The sequence below is a fragment of the Argopecten irradians genome, chromosome 4 (assembly GCF_041381155.1).
Source record: "Argopecten irradians isolate NY chromosome 4, Ai_NY, whole genome shotgun sequence".
Classification (NCBI taxonomy): domain Eukaryota; kingdom Metazoa; phylum Mollusca; class Bivalvia; order Pectinida; family Pectinidae; genus Argopecten; species Argopecten irradians.
In genome coordinates this window covers 1,759,242-1,785,628 of record NC_091137.1, presented here as the reverse complement: position 1 = coordinate 1,785,628, position 26,387 = coordinate 1,759,242, and the positions used below count along the sequence as shown (strand labels likewise).

Genomic DNA, 26,387 nt, shown 5'->3' with positions numbered 1-26,387 from the left:
AAGCAGCAGCAACGCAGTTGAGCATGCTCTAGCTAATCAATATAATATCAATAATTAATATTACTGTCAATTATCATATTAATTAAATCTAGAAACAATAGGTTTCCGTCTTGATGCATATAACAATGAAATGTATGTGTTTCACATCAGTGTGATAGTGTTTCGGTTTGTACACATAAAATTATATAATCAAACCTCGGATTCCTGTTGAAGGGTTAACAGAAACACATCCTTCGTACACAGTACTGTTACCCTGGTGATGTATGTCATCAGAAACACACCCTTTGTACAGACTACTGTTACCCTGGTGATGTACGTCATCAGAAACACACCCTTCGTACAGAGTACTGTTACCCTGATGATGTACGTCATCAGAGACACACGCTTTGTACAGAGTACTGTTACCCTGGTGATGTACGTCTCATCAGAAACACGCCCTTCGTACAGAGTACTGTTACCCTGATGGTGAACGTTATCAGAAACACACCCTTCGTACAGAGTACTGTTACCCTGGTGATGTACGTCATCAGAAACACGCCCTTCGTACAGAGTACTGTTACCCTGGTGATGTACGTCATCAGAAACACGCCCTTCGTACAGAGTACTGTTACCCTGGTGATGTACGTCATCGGAAACACGCCCTTCGTACAGAGTACTGTTACACTGGTGATGTACGTCATCAGAAACACAGCCTTCGTACAGAGTACTGTTACCCTGGTGATGTACGTCATCAGAAACACACCCTTCGTATAGAGTACTGTTACCCTGGTGATTTACGTCTCATCAGAAACAAGCCCTTCGTACAGAAAACTGTTACCCTGGTGATGTACGTCATCAGAAACACACCCTTTGTACAGAGTACTGTTACCCTGGTGATGTACGTCATCAGAAACACCCCCTTCGTACAGAGTACTGTTACCCTGGTGATGTACGTCATCGGAAACACGCCCTTCGTACAGAGTAATGTTACCCTGGTGATGTACGTCATCAGAAACATGCCCTTCGTACAGAGTACTGTTACCCTGGTGATGTACGTCATCAGAAAACACGCCCTTCGTACAGAGTACTGTTACCCTGGTGATGTACGTCATCGGAAACACGCCCTTCGTACAGAGTTCTGTTACCCTGGTGATGTACGTCATCGGAAAACACACCCTTCGTACAGAGTACTGTTACCCTGGTGATGTACGTCATTAGTAGTCAGTGAAGAGTGATTGGAAGATTTCCATCTGATATTGTAACAAAACAAAAACTGGCACATAAAAATGGTAATACTTTTCAAAAAGAGTATTGAGCGACCGAAACCCGATCTGAATCGGTTCCAAGACGACGAAGACGACACTATTTGTATCAATAGACCATTTGCATTTCTCAGTGATGTAAGCGGCATATTTTGTAATGACGTAAGGAAACACCTGACAAAAACGGCACTTCCTGTCTATTACCTGACACATTTGTTACCGATGTCAACACGATGAAACGCGTTGTTTTTGGTGTAAATATCGGCGTGACAACTCATGATAAGATAATAAGTGCTTGAATAAGGTATTTTTATACTATTTTCTTATTTCTGAAACAGTCACAGTTGAAATATAAGGGTAACTCGTCGCTTCAATGCAATGTTATATTACACTCTGATCATCCATTTGTCAGCTGTTTGTACGGAACACAGATTGAAAAATGTTAAAAATCCTCAATTTTCCATATGAATTATGAAACCTGATAATACTGACAGTTTATATATGAAAAGATTATTGAGAAATAATTGTGGACCAATCTCTGTGTCTGTAGTTACCGCCATTGAAATAAAAATAATAAATTCATTGATCAAAAGTACATGTACAACACGTACACTTGTAGGCCCCCTACATTACGGGAGGCTATGTACATGTATACATATGCACATTAAAATTATACATAATGTACATGTCCGGTATAATTAATACCTATTTAACACCAGAAATATTAAGTACAATGTACATGTTTTGACAACACAGTCAATTTAAATATGATGAACATTTCTTTGCAAATTGAAACAGATCGCTAATGCACTAGGACTACTTTAGTCAGTATAAGTAAAGTGTACTAAGTTTGCTCTAGTGAGTTACACATGAGTTTCACATTAAGGGAGTACTCTGTAGAATGAGAGGGAGTATTACTTCAGCAGATATTTAAAGAAATCTACTTGTCACCCTTTCATTTGATGAAACATTAAATATTTATACATGTACCATGTATATAGAGTGTATGTACATGTAAATATACATGAATCTTATTTGGCTTACTTGGGACAATTATGATGACACTTCAAATGTTTTTAAGAAGAGAAATCAGTCTTCTGGTTGTCTATTTGATGATCCATTCAAATGTGTCTTGTGAGCAGCAATGAAAAAGAAAACCACAATTATACAAATTGGAGAGGATAAAGCTTTTTCCTGACAGCCATAGGCCAATGTCTAATATCTATGAGTCAATAACATTTATTGAATTTGAAATACTGATGGATTTATTTGAGACTAAATATTCAATTTTATTAACAAACCAAATAATATACTGTATATTCAGTTTTCTCCATGTAAATCTGTAAACAAACATAAGGCAAAATACATGTAATGATCAATCCCTTCCTTTTTGGATTTTGATAAGAAAGCAACAGAGTATGATCAAAGCTTTAATATGCTAACATTAAAACAAAAAGTCATTCTAGTTACATTCAGGCTTTTCATTTATTTAATATTATGTGCAATTTCATACTCTCTTTTCAAAGATTTTAAGATTTAACAGAGATTAAGAATAAGATGTCAGAACTTGACTTTTGATATCATTGCAGCTGTTTGATAAAATAGTTACCATAAATCTTAGATTGCAAAGCAGTCAACCTATAACAAAATTTATTTGTGAATAACATATATATTAAATGAGGTAAAAAAGATAGACTTTAAACTCTAATATTTAAACAGTGCAATAAAACAAGAATAACTCCAGACTTTTTTGTATATACACATGTTACATGTATATACTTTACATTAAATCAGATCTTTCACCTGTATTAGGTTTGAATGTCTTGTTACCTGTTCACATATGAAGAAACACAAATGCATCATCACTATTCTTTTTATTGTAATAAAATGATTGTATGTTTTTGGATGGTCCAGGTCCAGATCAGTGAACCTTAACTGAGGTGGTAGATGTATTAAGTTCAGCCTCTTACTAGCCATGTATATTTCCCCTTCTACTACAGAACAATGACATATTCATAACATGGGAGACTGCATCCTTGATACTCCAGAGGTTATTTTCACTGTCATTACACTAGAAACTGTTGAACACTTAAGGCTGAATGGAAAATTTATGACAAGAAAATTTAAATGATATTTCATTAATCTCAAAATATATTTTTGCATCTAGAGAATATTGAAGAAACTCTTGTGTTTGCAGGTCAGACTGTGAGTGCTTTTTGTCCTGCAGTGCTGCACTGTGCAAAATTGAAAACTTTGAGCAAATAAAATTATTAGAATTTCTTATGTGTGTTAAATCTATTTATTAATAATTTATTCTCAAGAAGAGAATAAAGGTTATGGCAGTAATTTTACCATTATAAAAACTGAATAAAAACCCACTATGAATGGTTGCATGTTCAATGTTGCTCTCAAAAGCATGTGTGCCACTTCATAGAAATCTGTTATTAGTAAGTATTAGTTATCTTAAATTATCTTAATATGAAATATATTTTGTAACACCATATTTTAATTTAAGTTTACAAACTAAATGATCCTGCAGAGGTGTATCCTCAATACTCCAGGGGTTACTATCTACTGACATTATATCCATCCTTGGGCTATGGCATAGCAAAAATGAAGGCAACAGAAGACACAGGTAATTTGATCCTTTGATGATCTTGTACATCAAAATAATCTAATAATGGTACACTGTGGTTGACTGTGGCTTTGAAGTTGGACATCGCTCACTCTCTGAAATCTAAAAGGATTTTCTCTGCAGACCTGTGATTGGCCAGCTTTATTCTCATGAACTGCCTCCTTTTTATAATGGGATAGTTCAGGGGTGGATAGGATGTCTGTGTCTTAAACCCTGGAGTATCGAAGGTGGCAGAGTGTAAATTTCAATAATACCTTTAAAAGATGCATATACATTTGTATAGACTGTCCATATTATTCTTTTGAAAGAAACCTGAACATTGCATTTCTGTTTAAAGACTGTTCAGTTATTACTGTATACACATCTGATGCAAGGGAACTACATAAAGACAATTATCACTATCACTATCAGTGTCAATAGACACTGTTTCCATTTCTTGGGTAGGAAAGGGGACAAGGAGCTGGAATCCGGGATATTTCGACTGACTCAAATGAAGGGAATACAGGCTACATGTAGCTCATAAAGTTTGGAATACAAATAAAACAACAAAGTGCTGTCATAACTTGTATTTTTCACTTTAAACACATTTTAATAATAATACTGGATTACATTTGTAGTGTATCTACAATGCATTTGTATAAAATTTCTCTCTGTCCATAAGTTATGATGTCCATTCTTTTAATCCAGTCCTTTCCTCATATGCATGTATGTCCTTTTGATTTAAGAACTGTTATCACATCAAAGTTTTCCATGATTAGCTTCCTGTAATTAAAAATAAGAATGTGATTAATTGTTACACTTTGACTAAGGTAATATGTCATTTATTGACAGATCATTTGTCATTTAATACAAATGATCTTTAGTTCTGTAGTATACATGTAAATATAATATTATTGTTATTGATAAAAACTGGACTTGACAATCTACACAAATATTAAACTTTAAAAGCTTTAACTTGTCTTATACTCTTGCAGGTGCTTTTATGTTTCATCTGTAACAATATGAAATATTTCTGTCACAATTACATGCATATTTTTTTCAAATTTTAAATAATTACTATTGATTACATGTATAATATTGGATACTTCTCATTACTCTAAGAAAAGTTTGGAATTTACACTGGTCAAAGAAATTGTTTGGAGGCGGCAGTATCTTATATTTACCTGGAATTTTTATGATAATTGTTTGAACCTAAATGATAATCAGATGATTTCTAAGAAATAGCTAGTTAATGATTTAATAAAATTCTATGCCTAATACAAATTTGACAGTATAGGCTTGCCTGCATGCATAATTTACTTTATTTATCATAATTCAAGTCATTTGTGAAATAACAAAACTTTTTCCTATATCTGGTTATAAACGTCTATGCTTGACGTCTCCCGCCATGTTAGCACTAAATACATATGTACAGTAACTTACATGTACATTATATTACGTTTCTTCGTCACTGGTTCTGTATAGCATTCTTCGGATGTGGTCTTACACAATTCCTTTAAGTCCTAAAAGCTGAACATGTCGCTGACAAAGGGTTAATGAATGCGGGTTTAATATCAATCTCATTGAGCCATGTTGCCTGGGTATTGTGATAAACGAAAAAGTCAATATGTTCCTTTTAATTTATATGTTATTCTATATACAAAACAAAACCTCGCGCGTCATGGGAATGTTGGCCATCCTAACTCTGGCCCCTTATGGTAATTGATGGACATACCAGTGTACGTATCAACACAACGTTCCACTTCACAGATATCTCAGCAGAAACGTTTCATTGCCAAACGAACAATATTCCTGCTTAAAGAGCCATTATATCAGATACATAGTATGTCAATCCTTCAAATGAGAAAACACTTTTTATTATCCTGTCGATTTTATATTTTATCTATACTCATAATATTGAAGTCGATCATATTAGAGATAAAACGTTGAGTTATTTATTACCGGTAAAATTACCAGTCAACGATTGCAACCATGTGAAACGTTAATTGATGTTCATAATTCAGTTGCATTTAAATCAAAGGTATGATACCAAAAAGAAGCTACTAAAATAAGGAAACATTCCTTTTACTGTCAGGGTTACCTCCCGTATAGTGCTTGTACAGAATAACGTAGTTATCACATTGGCTTATAAGACTACCGAAAAAAAGATCATGTAAAAATAAGTATTTGTTGTATGTATAGCAATCGTCGCTGATTATCTACACTGTTATTGTTGTTACTAAATTTATACTTGCCATAACCGGACGAACATTTTTGTCTTTAGTAATTACAATTGCATACAAGTAGTTTTGATGAATTAAACTGTGAAAATCATTCATGCTTTATAAGCATTTGTTTGCGTACTGTAATAGTTTTTTTTATGTTATATGTATGTTTAGATGAAACCATGTCAGAAAAAATCATTTTGTAATTATTATTGCCACCGTAAAGATGTGAAATGAAAATGATAGACAACAACGTTGTCACTTGGTTTGATTGTGTGGTCTTTTTACTACATTGTAAGTATTGTGATTCATTATTATTGTAAGGGAATATAATTAATTTTTATTTGTTTTCATACTATATCCGACTTTCTGATTAGCAGATCATTTTTGTTCATATGCTATGAAGAAAAAATCCAAGAATGGCACGAAAACCCGACGCTCGATATTATCATGTGGTTCGAAAAATTAATTATAAGCATTAATGTAACTAATTTTTCACTTCATCGAGTTATGCCGATGAAGTTAAAAAATAGTGATATCAATTGAAAATTACGGCACATACAACTTTGATTTCAAAGACCAGAAATACTAAATGTATAGCCAGATTATATTAACACCATTATTCTCGAGTTAACATTAAATAATTAACAAACAAACTGGTTACAAACATATGTATGATGTAAACTTTATATACCATCACTAATTATAACTGATCCTAGATAATTATTAATGTATTATTCAATGTTAAGAAATGCTTAGCTCTTGGTGGAATGTTTTCTGCTAGGGGCCAATATCAGCTGTCCCAAAAAGTAAATATATAACATAGTACGATCAAGACAAATGATATACCAGCAGACGTCTGAGGGCGTCTTTGATGCTCATAAAATGGTTAAAAGTCTGAATGTGTTTAAAATAATACACCATTAAAACGCTCGCAGACACACATTCACAAACACGCGCGCATTAAATCTTAAATAAACATTCTATTATCAGCTGTTATTATAGCCAATATCTATACAAACATCCTTCGATATTTGAAGTGCATTCAAAATGTTAAATTTAATACGAAAGAACAAGAAAAACGAATAACAATTGTCACGTTGTAATCGTGAATAGTTAATATGATTTAAATTCTATCGTAACCGTGAATTTTCCTACTAATAGTGAATTAGGTTAATATGTTTCCAATATGAGTATAGGATTTGTGTCTTTTCTGTGCAATCAGAAAAACGGATTATATATTCATCTATGAAACAATAACAGCTGCTACCATGTATGAAACATTAGTAAAAGATGGGTATATTAGAACTTCTACAACATGAGATATTAAAAGTTTTGCCAATGCAAAGAAATATAAGATGATTCAGTTTCGTTATGTATAATCCGGCTACAAACCAAATATTCCAAAGATAGAATCACTTTGAATTAAGATATTTTCTATCACCTGATTTCATCAATGATGAAGACGTCACGGCCGCTCATGCCGCATTCTATTTAATAACAATTCAGTGTGCTCCTGACATCATCAGCGGGCGGAGTTTTCTTGTAAACTAAGACAAGATAAATTATTATTATGTGATAAATTAATTGCAAAAGAGTAAAGAGGTAAAAAAAAAGTTTAAAGAGTATTTCATAACCCGGGAAGATCATGAATATGGATCATTCTAAGATCATTAATATATATCTTAAACTCCAAACGCACTCATAAGATGCAAAGTCACATCCCTTTTCTGGACGATATTTTCCAACAAGCCCGTTCACGTCCTGTACACGGGTAATCACGTGACTATCACATTGGTAAAGGGATCATTCCCGCCATTTTATCACGTGATCCCTGTCACATTATGCACGTGACATAAAATAATTCCAATATTTTAGCAGCTTTTATACATAAAGGCCATTAACAGTGTCCATCTGCACGTGAAACGAATTGTTAATCCATTTTCCTATCGAAAACACGTGAGGAGTATAACGAGGATTAAAAACGTCATTAGGGAGCGCACATGAGTTTCTGACTTTAAGGATGTCCCCTCGTTACATTTCCATTTTTCACAGAAACAGATATCTCCTGTTCTTGGTCTAGATTCAGCTATACAAACAGCGTTAATGTTCATAGTGATTGTCAGGTTCGAGGAGCAGGTCCGCTGATACCGAACAACGCCTGTAAATATATAACAAAATCTAAGTATGTAACATACTTCAGGTACAAGTCCGCTGATACCGAACAACGCCTGTAAATGTATAACATAATATTAATATGTAAAACGCTACAGGTTCAAGTCCGCTGATACCGAACAACGCCTGTAAATATATAACAAAATCTTAGTATGTAACATACTTCAGGTACAAGTCCGCTGATACCGAACAACGCCTGTAAATGTATAACATAATATTAATATGTAAAACGCTACAGGTACAAGTCCGCTGATACCGAACAACGCCTGTAAATATATAACAAAATATTAGTATGTAAAACACTACAGGTACAAGTCCGCTGATACCGAACAACGCCTGTAAATATATAACAAAATATTAATATGTAAAACACTACAGGTACAAGTCCGCTGATACCGAACAACGCCTGTAAATATATAACAAAATATTAATATGTAAAACACTACAGGTACAAGTCCGCTGATACCGAACAACGCCTGTAAATATATAACAAAATATTAATATGTAAAACACTACAGGTACAAGTCCGCTGATACCGAACAACGCCTGTAAATATATAACAAAATATTAATATGTAAAACACTACAGGTACAAGTCCACTGATACCGAACAACGCCTGTAAATATATAACAAAATATTAATATGTAAAACACTACAGGTACAAGTCCGCTGATACCGAACAACGCCTGTAAATATATAACAAAATATTAATATGTAAAACACTACAGGTACAAGTCCGCTGATACCGAACAACGCCTGTAAATATATAACAAAATATTAATATGTAAAATACACTACAGGTACAAGTCCGCTGATACCGAACAACGCCTGTAAATATATAACAAAATATTAAATGTAAAACACTACAGGTACAAGTCCGCTGATACCGAACAACGCCTGTAAATATATAACAAAATCTTAATATGTAACATACTTCAGGTACAAGTCCACTGATACTGAACTACGCCTGTATATATATAACAAAATCTTAATATGTAACATATTTCAGGTACAAGTCCGCTGATACTGAACTACGCCTGTAAATATATAACAAAATATTAATATGTAAAACGCTACAGGTACAAGTCCGCTGATACCGAACAACGCCTGTAAATATATAACAAAATCTTAATATGTAACATACTTCAGGTACAAGTCCACTGATACCGAACTACGTCTGTAAATATATAACAAAATCTTAATATGTAACATACTACAGGTACAAGTCCGCTGATACCGAACTACGTCTGTAAATATATAACAAAATCTTAATATGTAACATACTTCAGGTACAAGTCCACTGATACTGAACTACGCCTGTATATATATATAACAAAATCTTAATATGTAACATACTTCAGGTACAAGTCCACTGATACCGAACTACGTCTGTAAATATATAACAAAATCTTAATATGTAACATACTACAGGTACAAGTCCGCTGATACTGAACTACGCCTGTAAATATATAACAAAATCTTAATATGTAACATACTTCAGGTACAAGTTCACTGATACTGAACTACGCCTGTATATATATAACAAAATCTTAATATGTAACATACTTCAGGTACAAGTCCGCTGATACTGAACTACGCCTGTATATATATAACAAAATCTTAATATGTAACATACTTCAGGTACAAGTCCGCTGATACTAAACTACGCCTGTAAATATATAACAAATACTTAATATGTAACATACTTCAGGTACAGGTCTACTGATACCGAACTACGCCTGTATATATATAACAAAATCTTAATATGTAACATACTTCAGGTACAAGTCCACTGATACTGAACTACGCCTGTAAATATATAACAAAATATTAATATGTAACATATTTCAGGTACAAGTCCACTGATACTAAACCACGCCTGTAAATATATAACGAAATCTTAGTATGTAACATACTTCAGGTACAGGTCCGCTGATACTGAACAACGCCTGTAAATATATAACAAAATCTTAATTTGTAACATACTACAGGTACAAGTCCGCTGATACCGAACTACATCTGTAAATATATAACAAAATCTTAGTATGTAACATACTTCAGGTACAAGTCCACTGATACTGAACTACGCCTGTAAATATATAACAAAACTTAATATGTAACATACTTCAGGTACAAGTCCACTGATACTGAACTACACCTGTAAATATATAACAAAATCTTAATATGTAACATACTTCAGGTACAAGTCTACTGATACCGAACTACGCCTGTATATATATAAACAAAATCTGAATATGTAACATACTACAGGTACAAGTCCGCTGATACCGAACTACGTCTGTAAATATATAACAAAATCTTAATATGTAACATACTTCAGCTACAGTCCACTGATACTGAACTACGCCTGTAAATATATAACAAAATCTTAGTATGTAACATACTTCAGGTACAGGTCCACTGATACTGAACTACGCCTGTATATATATAACAAAATCTTAATATGTAACATACTTCAGGTACAGGTCCACAGATACTGAACTACAGCCTGTAAATATATAACGAAATCTTAGTATGTAACATACTTCAGGTACAGGTCCGCTGATACTGAACAACGCCTGTAAATATATAACAAAATCTTAATTTGTAACATACTACAGGTACAAGTCCGCTGATACCGAACTACGTCTGTAAATATATAACAAAATCTTAATATGTAACATACTTCAGGTACAAGTCCACTGATACTGAACTACGCCTGTAAATATATAACAAAATCTTAATATGTAAAACGCTACAGGTACAAGTCCGCTGATACCGAACTACGCCTGTAAATATATAACAAAATCTTAATATGTAACATACTTCAGGTACAAGTCCGCTGATACTGAACTACGCCTGTAAATATATAACAAAATCTTAATATGTAACATACTTCAGGTACAAGTCCACTGATACTAAACTACGCCTGTAAATATATAACAAAATCTTAGTATGTAACATACTTCAGGTACAGGTCCGCTGATACTGAACAACGCCTGTAAATATATAACAAAATCTTAATTTGTAACATACTACAGGTACAAGTCCGCTGATACCGAACAACGCCTGTAAATATATAACAAAATCTTAGTATGTAATATACTTCAGGTACAAGTCCGCTGATACTGAACTACGCCTGTAAATATATAACAAAATCTTAATATGTAACATACTACAGGTACAAGTCCGCTGATACCGAACAACGCCTGTAAATATATAACAAAATCTTAGTATGTAACATACTTCAGGTACAGGTCCGCTGATACTGAACTACGCCTGTAAATATATAACAAAATATTAATATGTAACATACTTCAGGTACAGGTCTACTGATACTGAACTACGCCTGTAAATATATAACAAATACTTAATATGTAACATACTTCAGGTACAGGTCCACTGATACCGAACTACGCATGTAAATATATAACAAAATCTTAGTATGTAACATATTTCAGGTACAAGTCCACTGATACCGAACTACGCATGTAAATATATAACAAAATCTTAGTATGTAACATACTTACAGGTACAAGTCCGCTGATACCGAACTACGTCTGTAAATATATAACAAAATCGTAATATGTAACATACTTCAGGTACAAGTCCACTGATACTGAATTACGCCTGTATATATATAACAAAATCTTAATATGTAACATACTTCAGGTACAGGTCCACAGATACTGAACAACGCCTGTAAATATATAACAAAATCTTAATTTGTAACATACTACAGGTACAAGTCCGCTGATACCGAACTACATCTGTAAATATATAACAAAATCTCAATATGTAACATACTACAGGTACAAGTCCGCTGATACCGAACTACGTCTGTAAATATATAACAAAATCTTAATATGTAACATACTTCAGGTACAGGTCCACTGATACTGAACTACGCCTGTAAATATATAACAAAATCTTAATATGTAACATACTTCAGGTACAGGTCCACTGATACTGAACTACGCCTGTAAATATATATCAAAATCTTAGTATGTAACATACTTCAGGTACAGGTCCACTGATACTGAACTTCGCCTGTATATATATAACAAAATCTTAATAAGTAACATACTTCAGGTACAGTCCACTGATACTGAACTACGCCTGTATATATTATAACAAAATCTTAATATGTAACATACTTCAGGTACAAGTCCACTGATACTGAACTACGCCTGTATATATATAACAAAATCTTAATATGTAACATACTTCAGGTACAAGTCCACTGATACTGAACTACGCCTGTAAATATATAACAAAATCTTAATATGTAACATACTACAGGTACAAGTCCGCTGATACCGAACTACGCCTGTATATATATAACAAAATCTTAATATGTAACATACTTCAGGTACAAGTCCGCTGATACTGAACTACGCCTGTAAATATATAACAAAATATTAATATGTAAAACGCTACAGGTACAAGTCCGCTGATACCGAACTACGCCTGTAAATATATAACAAAATCTTAATATGTAACATACTTCAGGTACAAGTCCGCTGATACTAAACTACGCCTGTAAATATATAACAAAATCTTAATATGTAACATACTTCAGGTACAAGTCCACTGATACTGAACTACGCCTGTATATATATAACAAAATCTTAATATGTAACATACTTCAGGTACAAGTCCACTGATACTGAACTACGCCTGTAAATATATAACAAAATCTTAATATGTAACATACTACAGGTACAAGTCCGCTGATACCGAACTACGCCTGTAAATATATAACAAAATCTTAATATGTAACATACTTCAGGTACAAGTCCGCTGATACTGAACTACGCCTGTAAATATATAACAAAATCTTAATATGTAACATACTTCAGGTACAAGTCTACTGATACCGAACTACGCCTGTATATATATTTAACAAAATCTGAATATGTAATATACTTCAGGTACAAGTCCGCTGATACCGAACTACGTCTGTAAATATATATAACAAAATCTTAATATGCAACATACTTCAGGTACAGGTCCACTGATACTGAACTACGCCTGTAAATATATAACAAAATCTTAATATGTAACATACTTCAGGTACAAGTCCGCTGATACTGAACTACGCCTGTATATATATAACAAAATCTTAATATGTAACATACTTCAGGTACAAGTCCACTGATACTGAACTACGCCTGTAAATATATAACAAAATCTTAATATGTAACATACTTCAGGTACAGGTCCACTGATACTGAACTACGCCTGTATATATATATAACAAAATCTTAATATGTAACATACTTCAGGTACAAGTCCACTGATACTGAACTACGCCTGTATATATATAACAAAATCTTAATATGTAACATACTTCAGGTACAAGTCCGCTGATACTGAACTACGCCTGTAAATATATAACAAAATCTTAATATGTAACATACTACAGGTACAAGTCCGCTGATACCGAACTACGCCTGTAAATATATAACAAAATCTTAATATGTAACATACTTCAGGTACAAGTCCACTGATACTGAACTACGCCTGTAAATATATAACAAAATCTTAATATGTAACATACTACAGGTACAAGTCCGCTGATACCGAACTACGTCTGTAAATATATAACAAAATCTTAATATGTAACATACTTCAGGTACAAGTCCACTGATACTGAACTACGCCTGTAAATATATAACAAAATCTTAATATGTAACATACTTCAGGTACAGGTCCACTGACACCGAACTACGCCTGTAAATATATAACAAAATCTTAATATGTAACATACTTCAGGTACAGGTCCACTGATACCGAACTACGCCTGTAAATATATAACAAAATCTTAATATGTAACATACTTCAGGTACAAGTCCACTGATACTGAACTACGCCTGTAAATATATAACAAAATCTTAATATGTAACATACTTCAGGTACAAGTCCACTGATACTGAACTACGCCTGTAAATATATAACAAAATCTTAATATGTAACATACTTCAGGTACAAGTCCGCTGATACTGAACTACGCCTGTAAATATATAACAAAATCTTAATATGTAACATACTTCAGGTACAGGTCCACTGATACTGAACTACGCCTGTAAATATATAACAAAATCTTAATATGTAACATACTTCAGGTACAAGTCCACTGATACTGAACTACGTCTGTGAATATATAACAAAATCTTAATATGTAACATACTTCAGGTACAAGTCCACTGATACTGAACTACGCCTGTAAATATATAACAAAATCTTAATATGTAACATACTTCAGGTACAAGTCCACTGATACCGAACTACGCCTGTATATATATAACAAAATCTGAATATGTAACATACTTCAGGTACAAGTCCACTGATACTGAACTACGCCTGTAAATATATAACAAAATCTTAATATGTAACATACTTCAGGTACAAGTCCACTGATACTGAACTACGCCTGTAAATATATAACAAAATCTTAATATGTAACATACTTCAGGTACAGGTCCACTGATACTGAACTACGCCTGTAAATATATAACAAAATCTTAATATGTAACATACTTCAGGTACAGGTCCACTGATACTGAACTACACCTATAAATATATAACAAAATCTTAATATGTAACATACTTCAGGTACAGGTCCACTGATACCGAACTACGCCTGTAAATATATAACAAAATCTTAATATGTAACATACTTCAGGTACATGTCCACTGATACTGAACTACGCCTGTAAATATATAACAAAATCTTAGTATGTAACATACTTCAGGTACAAGTCCGCTGGTACTGAACTACGCCTGTAAATATATAACAAAATCTTAATATGTAACATACTACAGGTACAAGTCCGCTGATACCGAGCAACGCCTCTAAATGTATAACAAAATAATTATATACTGCATGGACAGTTAGATTATACCATCCCATTTATCGATCTAATTATTAGGTTTAACAAATGTATGACATATGTCTTCATAAAGTTCAGAAACAACAAGTTCTCACTTGTTGGAATAGTAATTGCGCCAACAACCCTCTATATTACGAGGTTGACTTTTTAGTTTATGGTAAACGTACCTGGCCGGACATTTCGGACCCATTTGACACAGAATCCATAACAAGCTATGGTCTTAACTCCCTTGTTGGTTTCGTTGAAAGGGTCGCCACAGTAGTTGTCTATGGTAGAGAAGGACAAGCAATCATAGCACTGGATAGGTCCGTCACTCCGGTCTACTGCAAACACAAAATGGATACCATGATGAGTAAAAAGACAAAATGGGGAAAATTGTGTAAGCAATCAATAAAGTCATTCTTCTCAAAATGAAAAGAAATTAAATGAACTATAGCAGGATTGTCTGAAAACTTAAAAAAAATCTTCAAACAGAATAATTAAAATCAAAACGAATAAAATGTAAACGGAAGACGAATGATAACAGATTTAAAAAAAATCACAATTAACAAAGGATACAGTAGATAATCTCACTGTCACAGCTGATGTAGGAACAACACACTGAACCGATAGTCAAATAATATTGGAATATTTTGAGATACATTTTGTAATTAAGAAATAGTAAAAGTTCGTAATGAATGGGTTAAAACAGATAAACATGGTCCTCTCGATTTGCATAATTTCTTACTGTTAGAAACTCTGAGAGAAATACGTGTATTTGGCCTACTGTGGTACGTCGTCATCGTATAGTAGGTATACATAGGCCCGATAAAGACACCTTAGTTTGGGGCATTAGACTTACCGTCACATAACGTGATGCTGTCATTCTGGTAATAGCAATAGTGTGAGGGTTCCCAAACATACAGCTATTATGGAAGCTAATGTGAAAGCCACTAAACAGTCACTATTCAATTCTACTATTTCTTCTTCCACTAAAAGCCATGGTATTTATTGTTACAGTAGACCAAATATAGCGTATAAATTGTAATAACAAGAGTTTTAATTGTTACAATAGACCAAATATAGCGTATAGATTGTAATAACAAGAGTTTTAATTGTTACAATAGACCAAATATAACGTATAGATTGTAATAACAAGAGTTTTAATTGTTACAGTAGACCAAATATAACGTATAGATTGTAATAACATGAGTTCTAATTTTTACAGTGGACCAAATATAGCGTATAGATTGTAATAATAAGAGTTTTAATGCTTACAATAGACCAAATATAACGTATAGATTGTAATAACAAGAGTTTTAATTGTTACAGTAGACCAAATATAACGTATAGATTGTAATAACAAGAGTTTTAATTGTTACAGTAGACCAAATATAACGTATAGATTGTAATAACAAGAGTTTTAATTGTTACAGTAGACCAAATATAACGTATAGATTGTAATAACAAGAGTTTTAATTGTTACAGTAGACCAAATATAGCGTATAGATTGTAATAACAAGAGTTTTAATTGTTACAATAGACCAAATATAAACGTATAGATCGTAATAACAAGAGTTTTAATTGTTACAATAGACCAAATATAGCATATAGATTGTAATAACAAGAGTTTTAATTGTTACAATAGACCAAATATAGCGTATAGATTGTAATAACAAGAGTTTTAATTGTTACAATAGACCAAATATAGCGTATAGATTTGTAATAACAAGAGTTTTAATTGTTACAGTAGACCAAATATAGCGTATAGATTGTAATAACAGGAGTTTTAATTGTTACAGTATACAAAATATAAACGTATAGATTTTAATAATTGAGTTTTTAATTGTTACAGTAGACCAAATATAGCGTATAGATTGTAATAACAAGAGTTTTAATTGTTACAGTAGACCAAATATAACGTATAGATTGTAATAACAGAGTTTTAATTGTTAAAGTAGACCAAATATAACGTATAGATTGTAATAACAAGAGTTTTGAATTGTTACAGTAGACCAAATATATAACGTATAGATTGTAATAACAAGAGTTTTGATTGTTACAGTAGGCCAAATATAACATACAGATTGTAATAACAAGAGTTTAATTGTTACAGTAGACCAAATATAGCGTATAGATTGTAATAACAAGAGTTTTAATTGTTACAGTAGACCAAATATAACGTATAGATTGTAATAACAAGAGTTTTAATTGTTACAGTAGACCAAATATAACGTATAGATTGTAATAACAAGAGTTTTAATTGTTACAGTAGACCAAATATAACGTATAGATTGTAATAACAAGAGTTTTAATTGTTACAGTAGACCAAATATAGCGTATAGATTGTAATAACAGGAGTTTTAATTGTTACAGTAGACCAAATATAGCGTATAGATTGTAATAACAAGAGTTTTAATTGTTACAGTAGACCAAATATAGCGTATAGATTGTAATAACAAGAGTTTTAATTGTTACAGTAGACCAAATATAGCGTATAGATTGTAATAACAGGAGTTTTAATTGTTACAGTATACCAAATATAGCGTATAGATTGTAATAACAAGAGTTTTAATTGTTACAGTAGACCAAATATAACGTATAGATTGTAATAACAGGAGTTTTAATTGTTACAGTAGACCAAATATAACGTATAGATTGTAATAACAAGAGTTTTAATTGTTACAGTAGACCAAATATAACGTATAGATTGTAATAACAAGAGTTTTAATTGTTACAATAGACCAAATATAGCGTATAGATTGTAATAACAAGAGTTTTAATTGTTAAAGTAGACCAAATATAGCGTATAGATTGTAATAACCAAGAGTTTTTATTGTTACAAGTAGACCAAATATAACGTATAGATTGTAATAACAAGAGTTTTAATTGTTACAATAGACCAAATATAACGTATAGATTGTAATAACAGAGTTTTAATTGTTACAGTAGACCAAATATAACGTATAGATTGTAATACAAGAGTTTTAATTGTTACAGTAGACCAAATATAGCGTATAGATTGTAATAACAAGAGTTTTAATTGTTACAGTAGACCAAATATAACGTATAGATTGTAATAACAGGAGTTTTAATTGTTACAGTAGACCAAATATAACGTATAGATTGTAATAACAGGAGTTTTAATTGTTACAGTAGACCAAATATAACGTATAGATTGTAATAACAAGAGTTTTAATTGTTACAGTAGACCAAATATAACGTATAGATTGTAATAACAAGAGTTTTTAATTGTTACAATAGACCAAATATAACGTATAGATTGTAATAACAAGAGTTTTAATTGTTACAGTAGACCAAATATAACGTATAGATTGTAATAACAAGAGTTTTAATTGTTACAGTAGACCAAATATAACGTATAGATTGTAATAACAAGAGTTTTAATTGTTACAGTAGACCAAATATAACGTATAGATTGTAATAACAAGAGTTTTAATTGTAACAGTATACCAAATATAGCGTATAGATTGTAATAACAAGAGTTTTAATTGTTACAGTAGACCAAATATAGCGTATAGATTGTTAATAACAAGAGTTTTAATTGTTACAGTAGACCAAATATAGCGTATAGATTGTAATAACAAGAGTTTTAATTGTTACAATAGACCAAATATAACGTATAGATTGTAATAACAAGAGTTTTAATTGTTACAATAGACCAAATATAACGTATAGATTGTAATAACAAGAGTTTTAATTGTTACAGTAGACCAAATATAACGTATAGATTGTAATAACAAGAGTTTTAATTGTTACAGTAGACCAAATATAGCGTATAGATTGTAATAACAAGAGTTTTAATTGTTACAGTAGACCAAATATAGCGTATAGATTGTAATAACAAGAGTTTTAATTGTTACAATAGACCAAATATAGCGTATAGATTGTAATAACAAGAGTTTTAATTGTTACAATAGACCAATATAACGTATAGATTGTAATAACAAGAGTTTTAATTGTTACAGTAGACCAAATATAACGTATAGATTGTAATAACAAGAGTTTTAATTGTTACAGTAGACCAAATATAACGTATAGATTGTAATAACAGGAGTTTTAATTGTTACAGTATACCAAATATAGCGTATAGATTGTAATAACAGGAGTTTTAATTGTTACAGTATACCAAATATAACGTATAGATTGTAATAACAGGAGTTTTAATTGTTACAGTATACCAAATATAACGTATAGATTGTAATTACAGGAGTTTTAATTGTTACAGTATACCAAATATAACGTATAGATTGTAATAACAAGAGTTTTAATTGTTACAGTAGACCAAATATAGCGTATAGATTGTAATAACAGGAGTTTTAATTGTTACAGTAGACCAAATATAACGTATAGATTGTAATTACAGGAGTTTTAATTGTTACAGTATACCAAATATAACGTATAGATTGTAATTACAGGAGTTTTAATTGTTACAGTATACCAAATATAAACGTATAGATTGTAATAACAGGAGTTTTAATTGTTTACAGTAGACCAAATATAACGTATAGATTGTAATAACAAGAGTTTTAATTGTTACAGTAGACCAAATATAACGTATAGATTGTAATAACAAGAGTTTTAATTGTTACAGTATACCAAATATAACGTATAGATTGTAATAACAGGAGTTTTAATTGTTACAGTAGACCAAATATAACGTATAGATTGTAATTACAGGAGTTTTAATTGTTACAGTATACCAAATATAACGTATAGATTGTAATAACAAGAGTTTTAATTGTTACAGTAGGCCAAATATAACATACAGATTGTAATAACAAGAGTTTTAATTGTTACAGTAGACCAAATATAGCGTATAGATTGTAATAACAAGTTTTAATTGTTACAGTAGACCAAATATAACGTATAGATTGTAATAATAAGAGTTTTAATTGTTACAATAGACCAAATATAACGTATAGATTGTAATAACAAGAGTTTTAATTGTTACAGTAGACCAAATATAGCGTATAGATTGTAATAATAAGAGTTTTAATTGTTACAATAGACCAAATATAGCGTATAGATTGTAATAACAAGTTTTAATTGTTACAGTAGACCAAATATAACGTATAGATTGTAATAATAAGAGTTTTAATTGTTACAATAGACCAAATATAACGTATAGATTGTAATAACAAGAGTTTTAATTGTTACAGTAGACCAAATATAGCGTATAAATTGTAATAACAGGAGTTTTAATTGTTACAGTAGACCAAATATAGCGTATAGATTGTAATAACAGGAGTTTTAATTGTTACAGTAGACCAAATATAGCGTATAGATTGTAATAACAGGAGTTTTAATTGTTACAGTAGACCAAATATAACGTATAGATTGTAATAACAAGAGTTTTAATTGTTACAATAGACCAAATATAACATATAGATTGTAATAACAGGAGTTTTAATTGTTACAATAGACCAAATATAGCGTATAGATTGTAATAACAAGAGTTTTAATTGTTACAGTAGACCAAATATAATGTATAGATTGTAATAACAAGAGTTTTAATTGTTACAGTAGACCAAATATAGCGTATAGTTTGTAATAACAGGAGTTTTAATTGTTACAATAGACCAAATATAGCGTATAGATTGTAATAACAGGAGTTTTAATTGTTACAGTACACCAAATATAGCGTATAGATTGTAATAACAATGTAGGTCAGAGAGTTTTAATACAACTTTGACCAGCTGGTCAAACTCCCCTCGAAGCACCGTATATTCCATATCAATAAAATACCTTGGACGAAGTCGGGGATATTTAGTTTATAGGGATATCAACTTCATTTATGTGGGGTTAAGTAAAGCCGGCCAGAGAAGCCTCCATGGCAGCTAATCAACCGATCTCCATATCCTCTTATTCTGTAGCACAAACCGTTTCCGCCCTATCTAAAATGTCTTTCCAGAAAAGGCCTAGTTGTCCTCATTTAGCTGACATTTCCCTCCCCCCCATCACAAATATTAAAATGCTTCTGTCGTCATGGTAACGTGTGGTCTGAGTGCATAATCTCTTGATGAAACAAACTCCTGGACAGAAATGACCTTCAACAAAAATGGAAGCCGAGGAATAATGTAAAATGCACAAGCGACCTCGGCGACTGGGACTCCGAGACAGTATTCTATAGAGAGTTAATCAAGGACTGGTTTCAATATACTTGATTGGTTGAATGCTCGTGACAGTACATATAGAGCCTTGAGCCTCAATGGGAAATCTCGCTAAATCTCGTGTCCATATCGATAAAAGATATGTCCTTACTATGATGTAGGTAATGTCCTAACACCATAGACCGTGATGGTTTAAGATATGTCCTTACTATGATGTAGCTGATGTCCTAACAATATAGACCGTGCTGGTTTGAGATATGTCCTTACTATGATGTAGCTAATGTCATAACAATATAGACCGTGCTGGTTTGAGACATGTCCTTACTATGATGTAGGTAATGTCCTAACAATATAGACCGTGATGGTTTGAGATATGTCCTTACTATGATGTAGCTAATGTCCTAACAATATAGACCGTGATGGTTTGAGATATGTCCTTACTATGATGTAGCTGATGTCCTAACAATATAGACCGTGCTGGTTTGAGACATGTCCTTACTATGATGTAGGTAATGTCCTAACAATATAGACCGTGATGGTTTGAGATATGTCCTTACTATGATGTAGCTAATGTCCTAACAATATAGACCGTGATGGTTTGAGATATGTCCTTACTATGATGTAGCTGATGTCCTAACAATATAGACCGTGCTGGTTTGAGATATGTCCTTACTATGATGTAGCTGATGTCATAACAATATAGACCGTGGTGGTTTGAGATATGTCCTTACTATGATGTAGCTGATGTCCTAACAATATAGACTGTGATGGTTTGAGATATGTCCTTACTATGATGTAGCTGATGTCCTAACAATATAGACCGTGCTGGTTTGAGATATGTCCTTACTATGATGTAGCTGATGTCATAACAATATAGACCGTGATGGTTTGAGATATGTCCTTACTATGGTGTAGCTGATGTCCTAACAATATAGACCATGATGGTTTGAGATATGTCCTTACTATGATGTAGCTGATGTCCTAACAATATAGACCGTGCTGGTTTGAGATATGTCCTTACTATGATGTAGCTAATGTCCTAACAATATAGACCGTGATGGTTTGAGATATGTCCTTACTATGATGTAGCTGATGTCCTAACAATATAGACCGTGCTGGTTTGAGATATGTCCTTACTATGATGTAGCTGATGTCATAACAATATAGACCGTGATGGTTTGAGATATGTCCTTACTATGGTGTAGCTGATGTCCTAACAATATAGACCGTGATGGGTTTGAGATATGTCCTTACTATGATGTAGCTGATGTCATAACAATATAGACCGTGATGGTTTGAGATATGTCCTTACTATGATGTAGCTAATGTCATAACAATATAGACCGTGATGGTTTGAGATATGTCCTTACTATGATGTAGCTAATGTCGTCCTAACAATATAGACCGTGCTGGTTTGAGATATGTCCTTACTATGATGTAGCTGATGTCCTAACAATATAGACCGTGATGGTTTGAGATATGTCCTTACTATGGTGTAGCTGATGTCATAGCAATATAGACCGTGATGGTTTGAGATATGTCCTTACTATGATGTAGCTGATGTCATAACAATATAGACCGTGATGGTTTGAGATATGTCCTTACTATGATGTAGCTGATGTCATAACAATATAGACCATGATGGTTTGAGATGCCATTGGTGACACAGGCCACCTGTTGGTACATATATAAGCAATGCTGAAGGTCATTGATAAATATGGGCGACGTTAACTCATCAAATGTCCACAGCAAGCGTAATATTGGGCAGAGCAGTGTGTATCCTGATACACTATTCGAGATTGCATCTGAGACATGTATTCGTGACTAAATATCTCCATTTTCATTTATCTATGACATTACTTTAATTCATGTATTTGTAACACATTATTAACAAATTAGAGTAGGCACATATCTATACACTATTCGAGATTGCATCTGTGACATGTATTCATGGCTAAATATTTCACTTGAATGTATCTGTGATATAACTTTAATTCATGACTAAATATATTCACTTTATTGTATCTGTGACATTACTTTTATTCATGGCTAAATTTATTCACTTTAATGTAACTGTGACATTACATTTATTTATATTAACTAGATATTTATTTACTGAACCGTATCTCTGACATATTCCCATGGCTGTACCTGTTTGTTTTTATCATAACAAACGCTTCTGTGGCTATGCAGTCAAGTGTAAATGAGATCATGAATAATTTGTTGAAAACTAGGTATGGGTTGGCTTAATGCAATCATTTTAGCATCGATCAAATGGATACCAGCCTTGACCTTCCATGCTGAGTCAGCCATGTCATAATGATAAACAAGAGGCCCATGGGCCTTAACGTTCACCTGAGTTCGGATAAAGAATGAAACAAAGACATATAAACACTATCTAAATGCCCATCTCTTGAAATCAGTCAATGATTATATCAATGTGACCTTTTAATCTTTACTAAGAGTATTTGATTCCATTACATCTGTTACATTTCCTATGAAAACTGAGCAAATAATACTCATAAATGTGTTTTCCCTATATAAACTAAAGTAAATTTGACCCCCTCTTCAGGGAAAAATCAGAAACCTAAAGGCCACAAATATTGTAGAAGGCCTTGAGACCTTTTAATATATGAAGAATACACGTATTTGGTTCCATCATGCCTATTAATTCAGAAGATTTTATTTTCCTTTTAGCCATTTTGACCCCTTTTGGCCCTTTAGGACCTTTCATTCTGTGAAGAGTATTTTATTCTACGACATCTGCGAAGATTTTTGAAATTTTAGTCACTTTTACCCCTTTTTGGCCCTCCCACAAACCCTTGTGGGTAGTCACATATAATTTCCAATTTTGATTGGTCTTATGCCTTAAAAGATTTGTGCAAAAATTCATTAAATTTGCTTCAGCAATTTTGGAGATAAAGTCGAAAATATAAAATTGTGTACGAACACATAACTGCACGACGACGGACAAAAGGCGATCAGAATAGGTCACTTGAGACTTAGTCTCTGGTAACCTAACAATACATCATATAGCCTTTTATATTTCATACTTTCATAATGCTCTATCATCGACAAGGCATAAATGATAGTCATCATTTGACAATAAAAGGTGTTTAATCATGTATATATATTTGTGTAATTAACACAAAAATTATATAAAATAATATATTTTGCTCTTGGTATATGTGCAATCAGTAATTCATTGCATATAGGACACAGCGGGGCGCAATTAATTAAAAGATCACAGTGACCTAGTTAAGTATTTATTCCATTTCAATACATAAAAACTTTAATATTTTTGCTGAACACTAAGATTTTTCAACGATTTGATAGCTTCATTTCAATGTTTAATAATGCATGTGGATCTTGACATGACCTACTTAACATGATTTAATCCCAGGGTCTTGGCTAGGTCTCATGCATAAATTAGGTCATATTCAATGTATAGTATCATCTAGCCACTACGCATACGCTGTTTTCCGATGTTTAAAGCAGGTTTCTAAATTAGTAAGGCTTGCTTTATAAGCTTAATGCAAGGAACGTCTTCACTGAAGGTAGGATGTTATAACTGTGCATATTACTCCACATGATCGTAAATCGCGACTAAATTTGGAATCTTAATTTCGTGGGTACAGAAATGAAAATACTCTAATTTTTGCAACCATTCCGAAGCTTCCTAGCACTTGTTTTGTATTATGTGACGATTGACTTCAGATGACTACATCCGATGGTCACATTTGCTGGGTTATGTGCATAAATTAGTTCTCACTCAATGGAAAGGTATCTTCTGTGAACTATCTATATTCTGTATTTCCCATGTTTCAAGCAAGTGTTTAAGCTATTTAAATTTAAATAAAAACGGAGAAAATTTTAAGCAACATCTACATTGCAAGTATGTTAGAATTGTGTCTGCTACCTCATTGCATGATTGGAAAAGGCGACTAAATCTGGGATCTCAATTTAAGTGGCTACCTAGATAAAATATATACATATTGGATTTCTGTCTCAATCATCACATAGAGAAGGTTTTTATCTCAAGAAGCATTTCCTATCACAATAAACCAGTTATTTTTAAGATAACACCCGTTTATGTTGAACGCTAGATGTTACATACAATATATTGTCTTCTAAAGCAACTAGATAAAGGTTCCATATTAAGTCGCCTTTTACGACCATGCAATGAGGTAGGAGGCACAATTATAACATTGTACTTGCAATGCAGATGTTGCTTGAGATTCTCTCATAAAACAAACTTAATTAGCTTAAACACTTGCTTAAACATGGAAAACCCATAAGATACTTAGTTGACAGACGATACCTCTCATTGAATATGACCTAATTCATCCCCATCACCCACTTCATGTGGCCCTAAGATGCAATAATCTTAAGCAGATCATGTCAAAATCAAAATAAAGTTATATAAACGTCACTTTAAAGCTATGAAATGATTGAAAAGTTAAAGAATTTCATCTAAATAACCACGAAATTAAGATTCCAAATTTAATCGCCTTTTACGATCATGCAATGGGGCAGCAGGCACAATTATATCCTACTTTTAGTGAAGGTGTTGCGTGAAATAAGCTCATTAAACAAGCTGAAATAATGTAAAACTCTGCTTTTAAACATGGGGTATCAGCGTATGCGTAGTGGATAGATGTTACCATACATTGAATATGACAATGCACGTGACTTAACCAATCTGACCCTAGATTTTAATCATCTTAAGCAGGTCATGTCAAGATCCACATGCAGTGCAAAACATTAAATTCAAGCTATAAAATCGTTGAACAAGAGATCCCAGAGGGATCTTGGCGCCCACCAAAGAATGATATATGTCTGACAATGGAAAGAGGTATTTTTCCCCGTGCTTTTCAAACTTTTTCAAACATACTACATGTACATATAACTTTGAGACAGATTGCTTCAGTACTTTCTGAGAAACAACGGTAACTAACTTCAATGATGAAATCCAAGATACAATTTGTTGACCGATCAGTTACAAAATGCAATATGCCAAACTAGGACCCAAGGGGAACATACATATGCAAATTTAGAAGGATTCTTTCTGTAATCTTTTAAAAAAATAGGTAAACAAACATGTAGACGAACACGTTGTGTTA

General features: G+C 32.5%; 1 protein-coding gene and 1 long non-coding RNA gene across 2 annotated transcripts in view; both read right to left on the bottom strand.

The window, feature by feature from the left end:
* Nucleotides 1-4,430: 4,430 nt before the first annotated feature.
* On the bottom strand, nucleotides 4,431-5,414 carry LOC138320341 (uncharacterized). The gene is made up of 2 exons (XR_011208168.1): nucleotides 5,299-5,414; nucleotides 4,431-4,638 (listed from the first exon to the last, which is right to left on the bottom strand). It is a non-coding gene; the product is annotated as an uncharacterized lncRNA (long non-coding RNA).
* A 2,143-nt stretch (nucleotides 5,415-7,557) lies between these two features.
* Nucleotides 7,558-26,387, bottom strand: part of LOC138320340 (UPAR/Ly6 domain-containing protein qvr-like) — a 44,371-nt gene continuing 25,541 nt past the window's right edge. The window contains exons 2-3 of the mRNA XM_069263260.1: nucleotides 15,319-15,474; nucleotides 7,558-8,241 (exon numbers count right to left, since the gene is read on the bottom strand). Of these exons, the coding sequence (XP_069119361.1) occupies nucleotides 8,027-8,241; nucleotides 15,319-15,474 (371 nt within the window). The 3' untranslated portion in view covers nucleotides 7,558-8,026. The remainder of the gene's footprint in view (nucleotides 8,242-15,318; nucleotides 15,475-26,387) is intronic.